Source organism: Sceloporus occidentalis, unplaced genomic scaffold (assembly GCF_023333645.1).
Source record: "Sceloporus occidentalis isolate IW3139 unplaced genomic scaffold, rSceOcc1.0.p SCAF_5, whole genome shotgun sequence".
In the NCBI taxonomy this organism is placed as follows: Eukaryota; Metazoa; Chordata; class Lepidosauria; order Squamata; family Phrynosomatidae; genus Sceloporus; species Sceloporus occidentalis.
Window position 1 is genome coordinate 50,212,179 of NW_028316985.1, and position 19,980 is coordinate 50,232,158.

At 38.6% G+C, this 19,980-nt stretch overlaps 1 protein-coding gene across 8 annotated transcripts in view; it reads left to right on the forward strand.

The window, feature by feature from the left end:
* LOC149312139 (liprin-alpha-2) overlaps nucleotides 1–19,980 on the forward strand; it is a 318,268-nt gene that overhangs the window by 222,175 nt on the left and 76,113 nt on the right. For all 8 annotated transcript variants that reach the window (XM_089524024.1, XM_089524025.1, XM_089524026.1 and 5 more), the window contains 4 exons: nucleotides 3,366–3,482; nucleotides 13,004–13,225; nucleotides 16,414–16,560; nucleotides 19,590–19,724. In XM_089524024.1, coding sequence (XP_089380150.1) covers nucleotides 3,366–3,482; nucleotides 13,004–13,225; nucleotides 16,414–16,560; nucleotides 19,590–19,724 — 621 coding nt within the window. The remainder of the gene's footprint in view (nucleotides 1–3,365; nucleotides 3,483–13,003; nucleotides 13,226–16,413; nucleotides 16,561–19,589; nucleotides 19,725–19,980) is intronic.

Genomic DNA, 19,980 nt, shown 5'->3' on the forward strand with positions numbered 1-19,980 from the left:
CCCTACAAAGATAGCGATTATGCAAGTTTATATATAGCCCTCCAAGGCTATTTGTTATTTATGTATTAATTGCTTGTTTTGTATTGTTGTTATAAAACAATTATATAAAGAAAAGTTATCGTTTCATTCTCATAGCTGTTGAGCTTCCTCATTTGGAAACTTTCCAAATCGTAAATCTCAGTGTTTGTGGATTTGGCGTTGTTTCCTCTATTATGTGTTTGCATTTATAGTGGCTGTAGTTGTTACTGTTGTTACTCCTCTTGCTGTGAGCCTTCAAGTCATTTCTGACTTATGGAGATCCTAATATGAAGTGAATCACCAGGTTTTCCTGACACGTTTTGTCCAGAAGGGATTTGCCTCTGAGGCAGAGAGTGTGTGACTTGCCCAAGGTCACCCAATGGATTTCCATTGCTGAGCATGGATTCGAATCCTGGTCACCAGAGTTGTAACTGAATCCTCAAACCACTACACCATGCTGGCTCTCTAGCAGTGGTCCAATAGAACAAGAAATACTGAACAAATTAAATTCCCCTTTTAATATATTATGCATGTTTCTTCAAAATATGTTGTTTTTAGATGAAATGAGGAAAGGAAAAAGAAGTCCTGGACAAATTTTATCCAATTCCAGGGACTTGTAGAGTGTATGGAACAAGCTTTGTGCATAGTACTTCAACCATTAACTCTACTAGAAAAAGACATCTTCTCTATTGATTGAAATGTAGGGATGCATGAATAGAGCTCTGGGACTGATAGCAGAAGAAAAGATACCCAGAAAAGATACCCTTCACCCAGACTTGTGTACAGAAAACAGCCAGAACTGAAGGTTAAGGTGACATCATCTGGAATGTCTTATAGTTAAGAAACCTCTCATTCATCCACCATTACCCCATCACCACATCCCAACTCAACAGAAAGAATGAAAACCACTAAGACTTACATCTTAGCAACAATAGAGAAACTGAATCAGGAAGAACTTGGTAAATCAATACTTACATAAGTTCCAATTATTCAGAGGGTCTACTCTGGTTAAGACTAACAACTGAATACAGGCCTGAAGCTTCTAGACTTGGGTACAATCCTGATTATACCTCTATAGATTATGAAGGTTTTCCTGTCATTATGTACTGCTTGTTTAGTGCTTGATGGCCACAAAGTGAGTAAGTTTCTTCTATTTTTACAGAAGTCAATGTTCCAAACAAAGAAACAAAAATCAGAAACAAAAGAACCTTCCCCATCTCAGCATCCTCTTATGATACTGTTTGAATCTTTTTAGGTAGACCATATGTGGATAAATCACAGTGTTTTCTCAATTACTTGAATCTTCAACACTTTTTTGATGCAGGATAGAAGGCTGACATTTATTTACCATGAGCATCTGTATAGACAAAATTCATGCTAAATCAGGCTAAAAAGGACTCTGATTCAGGGAACTGTTAATTGCAATTAAATAAAAATAGTTTCCCACCAGGTTTCTAATTGGATGTTGAACATCTGTATATAGAATCTTTTTTACAATTGTAATTTTTCAAAATGTAAAACAAACATATATAAACACAAACATAAGCACTTTCTCTAACAAACGTAAACTTCTACAGACTTTCTAACATACATTTGTACTTCCTCATCTGCAATTTCCTTGGCGTTTCCTCAGTTCTTTCTGGTTTTTCATGCTATCTGTTCTTTTTTCCCTCTCTATTTATGTGATGATTTCCATTTCAGTCTTTTCAGAGTGCATATTGTCCATCACAGATCATATGTATATAGAATCTTGAGTTCTGCAGTTCACCAGGAAAATAAGCTTGATAGCTAAAGATGGAGAAAATTTGGAAGTTGAGGTGGAATGAAGTCACTGGCAGAAGGGAAGTGATACCAAGTAAAAGATGAATGCAGTTGACTCTAGGATGGGAGAATATCAGGTGTTTTATAAACTGAGTTTGGTCTAAAAACCCTAAGACATCAGATTCCACATGATTTTAGAAGTTAAGCAGGGTTAGTTATTGTTACTACTTAGATGGTAGACCACCAACAAATGCCCTATGAGGAACGACTTAGGGAGCTGGGGATGTTTAATCTGGAGAAGAGAAGGTTAAGAGGTAATATGATAGCCCTGTTTAGATATTTGAAGGGATGTCATATTGAAGAGGGAGCAAGCTTGTTTTCTGCTGTTCCAGAGAACAGGACCCAAAACAGTGGATGCAAGCTACAGGAAAAGAGATTCACCTCAACATTAGGAGGAACTTCCTGACAGTAAGGGCTCTTCAACAGTGGAACACACTCCCTTGGAGTGCAGTGGAATCTCCTTCCTTGGAGGTCTTTAAACAGAGGCTGGCTGGCCATCTGTTGGGGATGCTTTGATTGAGAGTTCCTGCATTGCAGCGGGGCTGGACTGGATGGCCCTTGTGGTTTCTTCCAACTCTGTGATTCTATGAAATACATGATGCTGTAAGCTATATTTCAGAAGAGGGAACTAGCAACATCCCTTCTGAGTATTCCTTGCCTAAGAAAATCCTATGAAATTCATGGTGTCATCATAGGTTGATGGGCAACTTGAAGGCATACACACACACAAAGGCCTTTTAAAATGTTATAAACATGTGACAAACTCTAAGAACTGACCTCTTTACATTTTTACTATACTAGTAATTAAATTAAATCCTTTTAGTATACACTAGTCAACTGGTTTAATTGGAAGCAAATTTCAATCAAGATAATGAGACAGACATTATGTAATAATTTATTGACAGGTGGTCTTAAATATAATTTAAATGGAAGGAATATTGAGAAAATCTAGTCAGGAAAAATTATAATCTTATATATACAGTTAATGCAGTAGCACTGGATTTACCTTGTGTAAAAGTATAATCATCTGCACATATAGTTTTTAGCACTGCACATTTATTCACTTTGGTTCATCTTCATGAAGTAAATGTGGTGGCGAATGAAAACACTTCCATTTTTATATATATATATATATATATATATATATATATATATATATATACACACACATACATACAGTAAAGACAGCAGCCTTTAGGAAAGACTGTGTCACAGGGAAGTAATACATTACTTTTGACAATGATAGCTCACTACATGTTGCGTGGGGGATAACAAAGGGGCAATAAGGTGAATTAAAAAAATAACATGGAGACAACTAATACAATTAATTTTTGTGTAATGAATAACATTTACTTCTCATTTCAAAACATTTTTGTGATCATTGGGATTTTTAAATTGTTGTTAAATATTATAAGTGACACTTTAAAAATGAACAGTTAAAACATATTTCAGTGCTAAATACTTTAAATGTTTACCTACTTATTCTTAGTTTTGACATTAATTTTCTGGTATTCATTCTGTTCTAGATTATAGCTATGCGTGAACAAAATGCACACATTCAGAGGAAAATGGCCACAGGAGAAGGCCTTCTCGACTCAGAGCATATCAAAGGAATGGAGCCTGGGCAAAAAGTTCATGAAAAGGTATTTCACAGCCTTCTTTTGAGAAGGATTATAATTTGAAAAGTTGAGATAAAATTTTATTGCTCTTATTAAGATGCTGAGTTCATTTCTGCCCTGTCAGAAAATGATAGCATGACTAAGACAACCCATATCTTATGCATGGGGTACCACTGGCATATTTTAAACAGATGCCAGGTAGCCTTGACCATTTTTATTTCCCTATGTCCATTAGATCTGTTTTCCGCCATCTAACGAAGGCAGCTATAAGTTACCTTTCAATAATGCATCAGAGTAAAAGACGTCTTTGTGGAAATATATAAATTTCACAGCTACATTAAGGTACAGAAATAATCTCTTATTAATTAAATACTAGTACTACAATCCAGAAATTTTAAAACCAAGTAGCTTACCTCTCTACTCTAAAAATCCTCAATAAGGAGGCTCATCGCCATTATAGAATATAGTGCAGTTGAAATTTCATCAGTATAAATTTGGAAGAAAAGAAAAGCGGAAAGAGTACTAATTATTAGAGCTGTGTACTAGTCTCCTGACTCAGTTTAGAACCTGATTTGAAGGTTTGAACCTAGATCAATTTCAGTCCATATCAATCCAAATTCATTCCATTATATCCAGGGCCCAAATCTGAGTCAAGATTCAGGAATCTGAACTGCTCCTCTTCCTTCATTTTCTTTCATTGGGAACCTGGAGTGTAGTTAACCTGTACACTACTTTTGATGGTAATCTTGCCTCCTTAATGCTTTGCACATGGGCTGGCACTCCCACCATTTTCCTGAGTTTCCTTTTATCCACCACATTAGCAGCAACACATAGAAATATTTCCATTTCACATCACTTTCTCAACTAAATTCCTTTTTAGTTATCGTTTACTCATTTCTCCTGGGTTATTTGTTTTAATTTCTTTTTCCTATTTTTTTATCCTTTTTTTTTTCTTTACTCCCTTTTTGTGGCCCATGGCACCATTCCTGTTTTCTGTTAGAATCCAGGTCTTTTTTTTTTTTTAAAGACGTGTCATCTGTGGAAATAAGATACCTAAGTCAGATGCTTATTCTAAATGCTTGACCTGTTTAGGAGAGGGCCACATTTTTAAAAAGTGTACCCATTGTCAGCATTATATTAGATAAACTCTTAAAAAATGCCTTTACTGGTTCAAGGTTCCTGAAATATAGAAGTCATTACAGGTTGATCTATTGCAACTTTCATCTCTTCCTCCTAATGGACTTCCAGTTACCATGGAACCAGCCACCTTATGTTCAAATCCAATGCTGATGACTTTGGAGCAGACTTTAGTCTTAGCCTCAAGATTTCATCTGCTTTCAGCTCCAGCTGTTTTTTCCTTGAAGGTTGCTTTGAAAAGAAAGTCTTCTGATCCATACCATGACAAAAAGAAAAGCAGGAAGAAGAAGAAAATTAAACAGGTCTCCCCAACTCCAGGGGAGATTTTCACATTGGCAAATAAAGCGACTGCTCCCCAACAGGATACAGTCTCAATTTGGGTTGCTACCAGGAATTATCACACGTAATTTGCTACCACTGCCGCTGCATTTTGGCTGCATCCTGGGTCCCAGGCATACTTCGGAAGCTGCTATTTGAAGCCAGAAGCTTTCCAACTTTGAAAAGCAGCCTCTGAGGTATGCCTGGGATCCAGGATGCAGCTGCCTGACAGAATTGGCAGCAAATTATGAGTAGTAATACTCACCTTCATCCCACACCCTGGCTGCATTCTGTTAGGGAGCAGTTGGGTTATTTGGCCATCCAATAATCTCCATGATCTGACATTTAAGAAGCTGTGGTGTCACTCCCCTATGCATTAGTGTGTTACTTGGTGTAGTGCATATCCCCTGTACTTCCCTAGTGATGCTACTGAACCATCCTACTTTTCCCCCACTTATTTTGGATGTCCAGATCTCCTGATTGGTTCAAAGGCTTCAGATTGTATTCAGTCTACTTTCAAAATTTAATTCAGCTCTTTCATTCCAATCTAGAGCTCATACAAATTGGTTCCATCCACTTTGATATTTGGCTGAATTAGTTACATAGCCACACCAATGATACTTTGTATGGCAATGATGTTGAAAGCTAAATCAATATAATATATTGATAATATATGATCAGTTTTATTTTCTTAGCCATTTGTCATATTTTGTAGCTATTCCGTTGCTCTTCTCCTATCACCTACAATTAAGTTATAATAAAGCAGTCAAGAAGGTTTTTGGAGCCAGTGTCATGCAATGATTTGAGTATTATTAGATTAGGATTTCAGGAGCCCAGTGTTCATATCCCCGCTCAGCCATGGAAACCCACTGGGTGGGCTAGTAGCAAGTAACACTCTCTCAGCCTTACAGGAGGGCACTGGCAAATTTTGCCTGGAAAAGTCTTGTCAAGAGAATCCTAAGAAACAGTAATCATAAACTAGAATAAACATGAAGGCATACAACAACAGAAGGAATTTTAGGTTTAAAATCTTTTTCAAGTTTCCCATGGTTATGTTTCAATGCAAACAAACTACCAAGATCTTTCCTGCTATTGTGTTTTTGTGTTCAATGCCAATATGACATAAAGAATGGGAAAAAATATGGTGTTCTTTGAAAGACAAAGTGAAACAGTTCATGAAAAGGACATGTAGTGAGTTATCACTGACCTTCAGAGGTTGAATATCGCTTGGAGAAAATTCGCTTTGAGGAACTCGATGCTGTAATTTTGTGATTTATTAAATATACTCATTATGCTTGATATATAAAACATAGGTTAAGGCATGATCCTTGGCTTCAAAGGATTCACATTCTCAATTAGAAAATTAATATAATCCTAGCTCAAAACACAGCTGTCCATAACTATATAGGTTGAATCTAAGAAACAACATGGATAGTGTATTCATCTGAAAATCCTTTATTTAACCATTAGATAATCACTGAAAGATTTTATTGAAAAACTATGTGTGTGTTGAACTTGATCAGAGCATCTGCTTTTTGGTACATAAAAGAGGCAGAAGGATTTACAGGGAATGCTAAATGGACAAAGGAGAGGTAAGGAATTCCAAGTGTAATAGGCATTTGGAGAAGGAAGATTAATGTAAATAAGATGCTAGTATGTGCTGTACTGTTAGGCATTTGAAGTAAGAATTTTAAAGGTCCACATGACCAAAAGAAGTAAGAATTAGGTGAGTTGCATATGGCCGTCTAGATTTGTACCTTATAAATTGTAACAAGAAACAGCTACAATATGGCACTTTTTTCATCTTAACATTCATTCTGAAGTACTGTATAGAGGATACTGAAGTAGTTTCTTGAACTGTGGAATCTTAGCATCTTTAATGTTTTGTCATATGCAGCTTTTCATGTGGAAAACAACCAGTGTTGATTTTATGTGTGTATCCTAAACAGATCAGATGATATTTTCATTTAATTTTTTAACTGTGATTGCTGTTGATATTTTTAATAAGCTTACAGATTGTAAAGCGCTTAGCGAGTGGTGATTTCACTATTAAGTGGTATAGAAATGTAAATGCTATTGCGATTGCTACTTTGAACTTTTTAATTAGAGGAAATATGAGATAATGAAGAAAGCATTACTGCACAAGTGGTCTGAGGGCAGCAGAGGTAGCCATGATGATTGTAGGTCTTAAGATTTAATAACCTTGAAATTTAAATAGACTGATGGTTTTATCAAGACCATAATTCTAGGCTGTCAAAATGAAGTGTGTATTGCATTATACTGTAGTGAAACAGTGAGAAGCTGATAAATATGGTGCTTCTTGATACAGATAATATTTGTGGGTCTTATGATATAAGAATGTTAGTAAGAACAATCTAGGAAATGAAAATTAAAACAATCATCCAAAAAACAAGCAAAGTCAATCATCCAAGTCTCTGTAGAATGAAATACAAAATATGCATTCAAATTGTCTATCCACATTTTAATCAGAAATAAACCCATTTGTGTTCAGTGGAACTTATTTCTAGGTAAATATAAATAAGCTTGGGGCCTTAATTAGGTAGGAAAACTTTATTCGTGTTTATTATTAAAATGTTTAACATTACAAGTCATAAATATTATTACACAATAAATTTGGATAGCAATCGTATACAAGAAAAATATAGTATAAAATATAAAAATTTATAGTGTAAAATATAAATAGGTAAAACAGTCCATGTGCGTGGGATATCAACATCCTCATTTCATTTTCCTTTCCCAATATTCTGCTAATGTCTACTTTTTTCCCCCTGGCATGTTTTCAAAACTGTTTCTTAACAGTTCAATAATTATAGCATTTACTTTGATAGTGGTTTTGCTCCATTATTCCATATGTTTACCCTCCATCCAATTACTGGTGCACTGTCCATCCAAAAAGCAGATTGCTGTTGCAGCTGTACGTTTGATCTAGAGAGTGGGGGAGGAGTGGCAGTGTAGCACATTACTTGTTTGTTTCCTTTTCATACTTTTTAGAAATGGAAGATATGATCATACTTTTGCCTTCTCTGTCTTACAAACAGTGAACAGTTTATAGCTTTCCCCCTTGTAAAACTCTTCCACATTTTATCTCTGCTGCCCTCTGTGGCACTTGTTCCCCCAGGATATTTTTGAAATTTTTATTTTTCTCCATGGCATGTTTTCTTTCTTTTGTAGCTAATACCATTTCTAAGATCAGATTTTCTTGATGACACTTTCCTCTTTTTCCTTCTGGCTACTGCTACTATATTTGGACTACTATTAAAGCTAGTTTCCTACAAAGAACTCTGCTGTGTTTCTGCCATGTATGAAGTTGCTGATTTTAAAACACCATTGCTGTTTTGTGACATTGCTATTTTTTAAATAGGTGACTTGGAAAGAAATGATGAGTTGTTCAAGCAACATATTGAAACATGATCTGTAACAAGATAAAATAGATTTAAGATGAATCCAAACAAAACAGAGGTACTTGTGAAGGTAACCCCAATCTGGGTACGAAGATAAGTTCACCAGATGGGGTCACACTTCCCCTAAAGGACTGTGTTCACAGCTTGGGGTTGCTCCTGGACTCATCGCTTCAACTGTCACCTCAGATTGATGCAACGGCCAGGAGTTCCTGTTATCAGCTTCAGCTGATATGCCAGCTACAACTTTATCAGGAGCCGCAGGACCTAGAAACAGTTGTACATGCACTGGTAACCTTTCGTCTACATGGGGCAACCCTTGTACCACGTTTGGAAGCTCCAGCTAGTACAAAATATGGCAGCCAGACTGGTCACAGGAAAATCTAGGTTTGACCGAATTACACCTATCCTAAAATCTTTATGCCAGCTGCCTGATAGCTTCCGGGAACAGTACAAGGTGTTGGTTATTACCTATAAAGCCCTATATGGCTTGGGTCCAGTTTACTTGAAGGAACACCTCCTCCCATATAATCCTTCCTACACATTCAGGTCCTCTGGGAAGAACCTATTGCAGTCAAGAAAAACTAGACTGGTAGTGACTTCCCAGAGGACCTTTTCAGTTGCTGCTCCAAAAATTTGGAATGACCTGCCAGAGAAGATTTGCCAGATTACATCTCTTGATGCTTTTAAAAAGGCGATTAAAAAAAAGTCTTTTCCGGAGGGCCTTCCAAGACTGACCTCCGTTTTGAACAGAATCAACAGCCCATATTAATCGGCCCCTCTTTATTATTGCCATTTTCTGCTGAACTCTTTTAGTTGATGTTATCCTAGCTTTATTCCTTTTATTGCTATTTTGTATTGATGGGAGGGATGGTAGAAGGGGTTGGGGGGGTTAAAGGGATTATTTTTTGTTGTTATTTTCTGTATTTGTATTTTACCTCTGCTGTTACCCACCTCAATCCTCAATAGGGAGAGGCGGGATATAAATAAATAAATTATTATTATTATTATTATTATTATTATTATTATTATTGCAAAGCCTTTGATTGCATAGATCATGAAAGGCTATGGAACACCCTTAAAGACATGGGAGTTCTAACACATCTGATAGTCCTCATGAGTAATCTGTACTCTGGTCAAGAGGCTATTGTCAGAACAGAACACAGAGAAACAGAATGGTTCCCAATTGGCAAAGGGGTCAGACAAGGCTGTATCCTTTCACCCTATCTGTTCAACTTATATGCAGACATACTATAAGAAAAGCAGGCTTGGACACAGAAGAAGGAGGAGTGAAAATATAATGAAAGAAGATCAGCAATCTAAGATCTGCAGATGACACCATAGTACTAGCAGAAAATCTCACAGACCTGGAACACTTACTAAGGAAGATCAAAGAAGAAAGTGTAAAGGCAGGCTTAATATTGAACATAAAGAAAACAAAAATAATGACCACCAAGGATCTTCACAAGTTCAACCTAGACAATGAAGAATTAGAAATAGTAAAAGAATCTCCATACCTAGGATCAAACATTGATAGAAATGGGGACTCCAGTCAGGAAATCAGAAGAAGATTAATAATGGGGAGGGTGGCTATGAAAGAACTAGAAAGGATTCTAAAATGCAAAGATATACAACTGAGCACAAATGTTAGAACCATACAAGCCATTGTATTCTCTATTACCATGTATGGATGTGACAGCTAGGCAGTTAAGAAAGAAGATAAGAAGAAAATCCATCCATTTGAGATGTGGTGCTGGAGAAGAATGCTGAAGATCCCGTAGACAGCCAAAAGGACAAACCAATGGGTCCTAGAGCAGATCAAGCCAGAAACCTCCCTGGAAGGCAAGATGTCCAAACTGAGGCTGTTGTACTTGGCCCACTCTAGCACACAAGTGTCATCATCGGACAGTATATCAAGAAGTGATACTCATAGAAAGCAGAGTAGCAGCTGCCATGAACGTGCCACATTCAGTAAATTTATTGGGACTGGGCTTCTTGAAGACTGGGGACTGTTTGCTCCCCCCCCCCCTTTTGCCTCAGCATTTCCTTCTGGGAGGATATAAGTAAGCCTGCCTTTTACTGTCTATTGGACTGGGCTTCTTGAAGACTGGGGACTGTTTGCCCCTTTGCCTCAGCATTTCCCCTTATTGTATTGTCAGACCAGCAGTAGCTGCAGTAGCAGCGGCACCTCCCCTGCTCAGCTGAGAGAGAAACTATAAAGCCTTGCCTCTCCACTATCTTTGAAAATTGTTTTTAACATAAACAATTGAGTCAAATCTTTATGCTCTGCGGAAAACTACTGAATTAAGCCATGGGGAAGAGGAAAAGAAGAAAACAGATGGGTGGGAGTCCAAACACACTCCCTCATTCAAAACACTCAAAACAGCCCAGAATTGATGAGTGCTTTGAAGGTAATGAGAATATAAGCAAAGCAAATCCTATCCACATTGTTAATGATCTTGAAACTCTGTGTGTTGATTCTCAATTGGAGATAGAAGCAGAGAAGACCCTGGACCCTTCCACACCTCATAGCGTAGAGGTGAATGGAGACCATGACCAAGTCTCCCCACATAATTTGTCAACCCAGGTCATTAGCCCTGCAATCAGTGGCAGGGATTCAGAAACAAAATTAGTAGAATAACCGATAAACACAACAAGGACCAAAATGTGGAGCATCAAACAGGAAAAGACCCAACAGAACTTATGACTAACTACTGCCTGGTTACTACACAAACTGTAATTATGATTTTTGAACAGCTATCAGAATTAAAACATAAGCTGGACAGGTTAAGTGAAGAAATTGAGTCTTTTGAGCAAAAGTTTACTACAAGACATAGCAGCAGTCCCCCCTGTCAAGATGTCTGTGTAACTGAAGGGGCTAAGCCTCATTCTCACAGCCAACTGGCCAATAAACAAAATAGGACTAAAGGTAATGTCAGTGACCCTGATATGAGGTGGCAGTGTCAAGATACTAGGCAATCCATGCCAGGAAAAGTAATGCAAAGAGATTGTGTATATACCAAGGGTAAATTTATCTGCTGTTATTACTCACAGAAGTAGACCATTCATGTAAGTAGTTATATGTAAAAATGAGCTCCAAGCATTTTCACTTTGCTGTTGTTGTACATTTATATTCCTATGAGAGCTTTATTATATTAACATGCTAATTCAATGCTGTTCTGTTCTGCAGTAATGCAATGTAATTTCACTGCTTCAGTGTTTAATCTATTGTCTCTCAGACTCTAGAGTAAAATCATTGTCTATAGTAATTATTTTTATTTGGCCTAGCTTGCTTTAGAAAATTAGGGGGATGTTAGAGGGTGAAGAGATGAGAAGACATTGCCTTAAAACAATTAAATGGATAGGATCTTAAAATGAATGCATAGGTATTTATATTTTGGAAATTGACAAATATTAGTAAGTTGAAAATTACATCAGAAAAAAAAGAAGCTATATAAAACAGTTTCTCTGGCATTAAATCAGCCATCATGTATTGTAGCCCTACCAAAATACTGACTCACAAATCAGTGTATAAGAAATTTATGTGTAATAATAATAATAGCATAGTCTTGACCAGAGTTTTGAAAAGTTGCAGTATGTACAATATACAAAACAGAAAGATAGTGAGTCTGAAGCATATGCTTATTGCAGTTTACCCTGCTAGACTTTTAGAAAGAGTAGCATATTTCTGTGCTTCTTATCTAAAATATTAAAGGAAGAATATTTGAAGAGTTTGGCTCCCAAGTGTACATAGTGGGCCCTTGTTATCCTCTTGGGTTTGATTCCAGGACCCCCTGTGGATTCCAAAATCCATGGATGCTCAAGTCCAATTATATACAGTGGTGTAATAAAATAGTGTCCCCTACATAAAACAGCAAAAATCAATATTTGCTTTTTTGATTGTGTGTGTGTCTGTGTGTGTTGTGTGTGAACATGTTTGGTAGAATCTGTGGATACAGAAAGCCGTGTGTATATATATGTGTGTGTGTGTATTTGCACGCATGCGCACACACACACACACACACACACACACATGGTGATGTGACAGGAAGTGTGCTTTAGTGATGTCACAAGGATGGCATTATAAGTGGCAACCAATGGTGATGACATTCAGAATGATAAATTAAGTACAGATTATGCCATTCGTTTCAAAAACATCCAGTCTGACAAATGCAAATACATGGACACACATACCATACCTATCTACCAACATATTTTTTCAAGACAGCTCTTTCACATTGAGATCCTTCCTCCTCCATCCCAGGACTGGACAAGAAGATCTAGACCCTGAGATGAGGACCAGGCTGTGTGATCTGGGAACCCTACTCCTGTGCCATTTTTCTACAAAGGAAAGCACAAACACTGCTGATGATAAACTTTGGACATAGCTGTGTGGTGATCTTGACTTTTTTAATTCCTCTGTAGAGTGGACCCACTGAAACAACTACATGTACATGAGTATTAACTTACTATGTTCTCATTGATGTAATGAATCTACTCTAGTTGGTAATAACAACTGGATTTAAGCTGTTGCTGTTGAAGCACCATTTTTGTAGGGGCTGACAATTTATTTTGGAATGCTTAATCAATGTGGAAAACATGATTGTAAAGAGAATTACTAACTGCGTATCTGTATGATAGAAATTTAATGTTAGTTCTTGTTTTTTCCAGCGTCTATCTAATGGCTCTATAGACTCAACCGATGAAAACAGTCACTTGATGGAACTACAGGAACTTCTTGAAAAGCAAAATTATGAAATGGCTCAGATGAAGGACCGCTTGGCTTCCTTGTCTTCTAGAGTTGGGGAGGTAGAACAAGATGCAGAAACAGCTAGGAAGGACCTAATTAAAACTGAAGAACTGAACAGCAAATATCAGAGAGACATAAGAGAGGTAAAGTATTTATACTATCACAGTTTCTTTATCCACCCAGCCAGTTATCCATCCATTATAAAGCTGCATACAGCATTAGTCCATGTTCCAGAATACTCCCTTGTCTATAGTTAACAAATGGGGGCCTTCTACTACTGATGCAGTAAAATGGGGAATTACCTGAAAAATGCATTTTCCATATTATTAAATATAAAATCCAAATCAAGACCTTTAACCTGCATGTTAAATACTGTATATCAATATGCTAACAGCACTGTTTTGGAGGTTGGTATTTGTATACATCCTTTTAGCAAGCTGGTGCCGATGAAGAGTAATATTTATGTTATATTTCTACATTTATTCATTTATTTTTACATAACTTTTTGATTTTTAGTATTGTATCAAGAGAAGAAAATGGGGGGGGGGGGAGAGAGAATAAGAGTAAATCTAGATTTGTGGGGCAAAGGGGGAAAACCAGGATCTTTCTGATAAGCAATGCAAATAAACAATTTGAGATCTTAGGAAACAGTTTCGTGACATTATGTAGGGAAAGAGCAAGATAATTTCAAATTTCTCTGGCTACATTCCACCTGAAATATATGACCTGCTTCGATTGTTTGTAACAGAGAAGCAGGATATAAATAAAGTTGTTGTTGTTGTTGTTGTTGTTGTTGTTACCTGTTGAACTAAAGTTCAGGTGTTTTGAGCTGCAATTCAGGCTGAAATCTAGTGTCACACTAGCAGACTTCTATTAATTCAAAAGGGTCATCTCATTTATTCCACACTCATGCAGCCCTCTTTGCTGCACATAAATCTACTCTGGAGGGTTTCCCTCCCTTTCAGAACAAATGTCGAGGGCATGTGATTTTTGAAGATTACAGAGGGAAGGGGAAATATCTCCTCATGGTTCTGTTTCATCAGTGTCTTCCTGTAATAATTTGATCTTTGCTTCAGACTGAAAAACATAATTTTCACATCTTTTTGAGCAGTAATGTTTATTGTAATGCAACAGTACATTTTCTTTTCATATTTAGAATAATAATTGATTTAATGTTTGTTTGTTTTATAACTGCTTGCTATTGTGATTATTATTGTGATCATCCGGAGACATGGGGCGCGGGGTTATCAGTACGCTGATGACACCCAAATAGTCTTCTCTATGTCTCCGACTGATGCAATGACTGAGGATGGCGTCTCTCCTCTCGTGGCCTGTCTGGAGTCGGTAATGGGCTGGATGAGGGAAAACCGACTCAGTCTGAATCCAGAGAAAACGGAGGTACTTGTGATAGGTTCCCCTGGTCCAAGAATGGCGGTGGTTCCACCTGTCCTGAACGGGATCATGCTTCCTGTGAAGGACTCCGTGCGCAGTCTTTGGGTGCTTCTTGACTCGTCGCTTCACCTTACAGCTCAGGTGAATGCGACGGTCAAGAGCACATGTTATCAGCTTCGGCTTATTCGCCAGCTGCACCCATACCTGGCCCAGAGAGACCTTGAAACGGTGGTACATGCTCTGGTAACCTCTCGATTGGATTTCTGCAATGCGCTCTACATGGGGCAACCCTTATACCACACCCGGAAGCTACAGATGGTACAGAATATGGCAGCCAGACTGGTTACTGGTACCTCCAGGGCCAGTCATATTACACCTATACTAAAAGAGTTGCATTGGCTGCCCATCCGCTTCCGGGCACAGTACAAGGTGTTGGTGATAACCTATAAAGCCCTATATGGCTTGGGCCCAGGATACCTGAAGGACCGCCTCTCTCCATACATTCCGCCCCGCACCCTCAGAACTTCTGGGCAGCAACTACTGAGGGCCCCAGGGGCCAGACTAGCCTCCATTATGAGGAGGTCGTATTACATCGTCACCCCGGCCCTCTGGAATACGCTGCCCATAGAGCTCCGCTCGGCTACCTCCCTGGCTCAGTTTAGAAAGGAGTTAAAAACCTTCTTATTTCGATCAGCATTCCCCGAAGCAAGCTCCAACTAGTCTTCCCCCTTCGACGGCAGTGGTAGCTGGCTGACAGGGTTTTAATTTGATTTTAATATGCTGTGTTGTATTTCTATTGTGTTTTATGATGTAATTGTACTGTGTTATTAACATGTTGTTCACCGCCCTGATCGTTGGAAGGGCGGTATACAAATAATTTTTTTTTATTATTTATTTATTTATTACTGTCATATTATGGGAATTTGATATAGAAAGGAAATATGAGGGGAAAGAAGAAAAATATTAGAATTTTCTGATCAGGTAAGGAATATTAATTTCTTCATAATATCCAAGGAGAATGCTCATTTTTTTTCCATCTCAGGGAGCTAATAGGACCCACCCCCCACCCCCCCACCCCCGCTGCCACATCAGTACCCTGATTTGGGATATTACAAAGCAGTGTGTTACAAAGCAGTTACAGATCCATCCATCCATTTATTACAAAACTATAGAGTTTATCGCATGGGGGTTAAACCGCTCCCCAGCGCGTTCTAACGGGGGCGAGCGGGGGCGCGCACGGAACGCGATGGGCACCAGATGGGGCCCAAAACGCGACTTTATCGAACGGGGGGACGCCGATGCCGTGTGTTCCCATCGCGTCCCAATTCGGTTCCAGAGGGCGCCATTTCTGGCGACGCTTTGAAACAGTTCCCAGAAATGGCACCCTCTGGAACCGAATTGGGACGCGATGGGAACGCGTGGCGTCGGCGTCCCCCCGTGCGATAAAGTCGCGTTTTGGGCCCCATCCGGTGCCCATTGTGTTCCGTGTGCGCCCCCGCTCGCCCCCGTTAGAACGCACTGGGGAGCGGTTTAACCCCCATGCGATAAACTTATATATGTTCCAAGGGGAAAGAGCAAAATAATTATTTGTTTCCTTAGTTCCTATGCCCCCGGCAGGTTCAGACAACTTACTGGTCAGAATGTAGGAATTCAGGAGAACATCTGAAGGGAATGTTTTATTTGTATAATACTTAAGAAAGTATGTCTAACCATCTTTGTTTATTCTATATGAGCTAGTATAAGATGCTAATGTAAGATGCATGCAGTGCATGCAGTCAAAGGAAAGATTCTTTTTAAACTAATTGTTGCAAAGTTATTCTGTGGAGTGTAAATTCATATGTTTTTAGATTAAAAGAAAATAAAGACTTACTGATAATAATGTTAACATTGGCAACACTTGGCAATTCTGGTATTTTGACATATTGCTTCCTCTTCAAAGGCTATGGCACAGAAAGAAGACATGGAAGAAAGGATTACTACCCTTGAGAAGCGTTACCTGAGTGCCCAGAGGGAATCAACCTCCATACATGACATGAATGATAAGCTTGAAAATGAGCTGGCAAACAAGGAGGCCCTCCTGAGACAGGTTCAGTATCTAGATTGCTACTAAATTGGAAATGAATTCTGGGATAAACTCCCCTGGAAGGTTCTTATTGTATTGGCTTTTTTCACCATACTTACATTACTGCTAAATGTTCTCATTTTTCCTTTTTCCAGATATTGGTAGATCAAGATCAGAAGAAAATTGTGATTATTTTTCAAGCAGGAAGGGAGACCACAGTAGATCAGATTTAGGCTGTTTAGTTTTATCCAAGGTCAAGCCCCAGAACATTTTATATGCTAAAACATGCTGCTTCGTCAGACCTGGTTCCCATCTAGTCAGAGTCACAACATCCTGAATCAAGATTTGGTAAAGTCAAAAGAGCAGAGGTTAGAAAAGTTACCTTTTTGGACTACTAACCTTCCAACACAGGTATTCTGGAACTTGTAGTCTAAAAATAACATTTCCAAATTCTGAGACAGAACAAGGGCAAGATATCCTGAAAAGAGTAATACCTCCGTCACAGCTAAGCAACGTAATAGCATTGTAATAAAGTTTGTGGGGATTCTTAATACCCTAGAAGTTGACCATACATGGATTGAAAGAGCAAGGATATGCACTGACAATTAGGAAAGGGTCTAATGCTTGCAGAATGCAAGTTCACTGATGTGAAATATTTTAACAAGCAGTACCACATAACTGAGAGCAAATCCCATTGAACACAGTGGGGCTAATTTCTAAAGAGGCTTAGTGACAGCACAATTTTAAAGAAGTTTAATCCTATTACAGGAATATAATACCACCTGGGAGGTCTGAGTGTTTGTATTGATTCATGACAGTAAGAGAAAAGATGGACTATTACTTGCATTTACTGATGTGCTTTACGTATTTAGTTTACACTCTATCATTGACATGCATTCCATGTCTTCAGTACATTTGTGTATAAATCATTACATACATTACCGATTATTTCAATGACACAGGAGTTTCTTGGCCAGCCAACCAAGACTAACCTCTGGAAGTCAGTATTCTCATACAATCTTGTGCAGAGATATAGAACATCTGCCCATAAAAGATGCAGATAATAATTTCTGAACAAGTTATAGTGCCAGACAAGATGACATTGCTTGCCATAGCATATGTGGGCTGTATGATATATTAAAAAGGAGATTGTTTCATCTTTATGATGCTGCTATGACGATAACTTGGAATTGTCCTGGTCCTTGGCTAAGCTCATTTAGTAGTTCTTCATCGTCCCCGTTATAGCAATAGCTGACAACAATAGAAGCTAACATTGGGGTGAAGCAGATGGGTCAAAAGGAACGACCAGAGACTGCTTTGGCCCCAATTGCTCTGGGACTACAGCGATCAGATGGCCAACTCCTAAAGCAGACTGCTGGCAGGAACAGATTAAATCTGCTCCTTTTGCCAGCAGCTTCAGGCTGCCTTATCCGGTCTCAGAGTGGCTTCTGGCCACTTTGGGGTTTGTGTCATCTAAACGCCATGCCCTTGAAGCAGCCAGAAGCTGTCTTATTTGGCCCATCTGTTTCAACTGTTTCTGATGCTAGTTGTCTGTGGCACTCTCATCACTCTTGCTCTTGCTCTCTCTCTCTCTCTCTCTCTCTCTCTTTTTATTGAGTCATTACACATACATTTCATATATTAACACATAATAACAACATATATCATCATTTTAACCCCTTATCTCTTTCCCAAACCCCCTCTATTTACATATCCTTTAAGCCTTTTCGTTCACAAGCTTACAAATACTACTTCCTTTTCCCCCAACCCTTAGAGATCTCGAATAGTTCTATTCCTGTAATCTTCTCTTGTGACCCTGAAATTAAACATCTTGCTCTCTTTTTTACTGGTACAAACATACTTTCTCTTGGTTTATTATAAGGATTTAGTTTAAATAAATATGTAAATACATATGCATTATTTGAAGGGAAATAATACTTGTTTCCCTTTTTACTTTAAACTTTGAATGTCTTTGACTTTCTGGTGCTTCTTAGCCTCTGAATCTATCATGATACACAAATTAGATTTTTCACTTTTTTTAGACATGCATTGCTTTTCACCCTACTTCAGTCTAAAGAAACATCGTACCAGCCTTTATGACACTACTTAGAACTATTTAGTGGATGCAGTAATTAAATGTGTGCCAAATCTCTCAGGTTTATAAAAGCAAAGTTTGGAAAAGGTTTTTTTTACTACCACTCCCAAAATATCCCCACCAGCTTGGCCACTGGACCACACAATAAAGCCATACATTCTGCATCTGAATCAAACTGTTTGGTATTATGTTTTTTCTACTCAACTATTAATAATAATAATAATAATATGTTTTATTTATAGACCGCTATTCTGCAATGATCATAGCGGTGTACAGTAAAAATCATAATGCAATACAAAATACAAGGTGACAAAGGAGGGAGAAGTCTCGTCCTTCAGGCAGTCCCTGATGTTGCTGGGTCTGCCTGATCTCTCCCTCTGAGGCCAAGATGTCAGTTTAGGAGGGAGGGGCCTCTTCCTTCAGGCAGTCCCTGATGTTGCTGGGTCTGCCTGATCTCTCCCTCTGAGGCCAAGATGACAGTTGAGGAGGGAGGGGCCTCTTCCTTCAGGCAGTCCCTGATGTTGCTGGGTCTGCCTGATCTCTCCCTCTGAGGCCAAGATGACAGTTGAGGAGGGAGGGGCCTCTTCCTTCAGGCAGTCCCTGATGTTGCTGGGTCTGCCTGATGACTCCCTCTGAGGCCAAGATGACAGTTGAGGAGGGAGGGGCCTCTTCCTTCAGGCAGTCCCTGATGTTGCTGGGTCTGCCTGATGACTCCCTCTGAGGCCAAGATGACAGTTGAGGAGGGAGGGGCCTCTTCCTTCAGGCAGTCCCTGATGTTGCTGGTCTGCCTGATGACTCCCTCTGAGGCCAAGATGACAGTTGAGGAGGGAGGGGCCTTTCTTTCTTTTTTTTTTCTTTCTATTTTCTTTCCCTTATCTTTTTTGTGAGAACTGCTTCAGCCATTTCATTGTAATATCATATCATTTTTTTTAATTACCATACTATTTCTGGATTTTAGATGGAAGAAAAAAATAGACAGCTGCAAGAACGTCTTGAGCTAGCTGAACAAAAACTGCAACAAACAATGAGAAAAGCTGAGACGTTGCCTGAAGTAGAAGCGGAACTGGCTCAGAGAATTGCAGCACTCACTAAGGTAACATACTGTTAGGAACGGGTTAATTTTAGAAAAATGTTTTTCTTTAACATTGATTTTCATCCCTTTTTCCTTCCTTCAGCACCATCAGCAGCAATTAAAGCCTCTTTTGGAGTGGACAAGATGCTTCTACTTAATGGCACCGTAAATAAATAGTAATTACACATATAACATTATTTGCTTTAGCTTAATTTGGTGGCAGAGGTATCGCTTTGTATTTATTGTCTGGCTTGAGTACATTTCTCCCAATATCCCA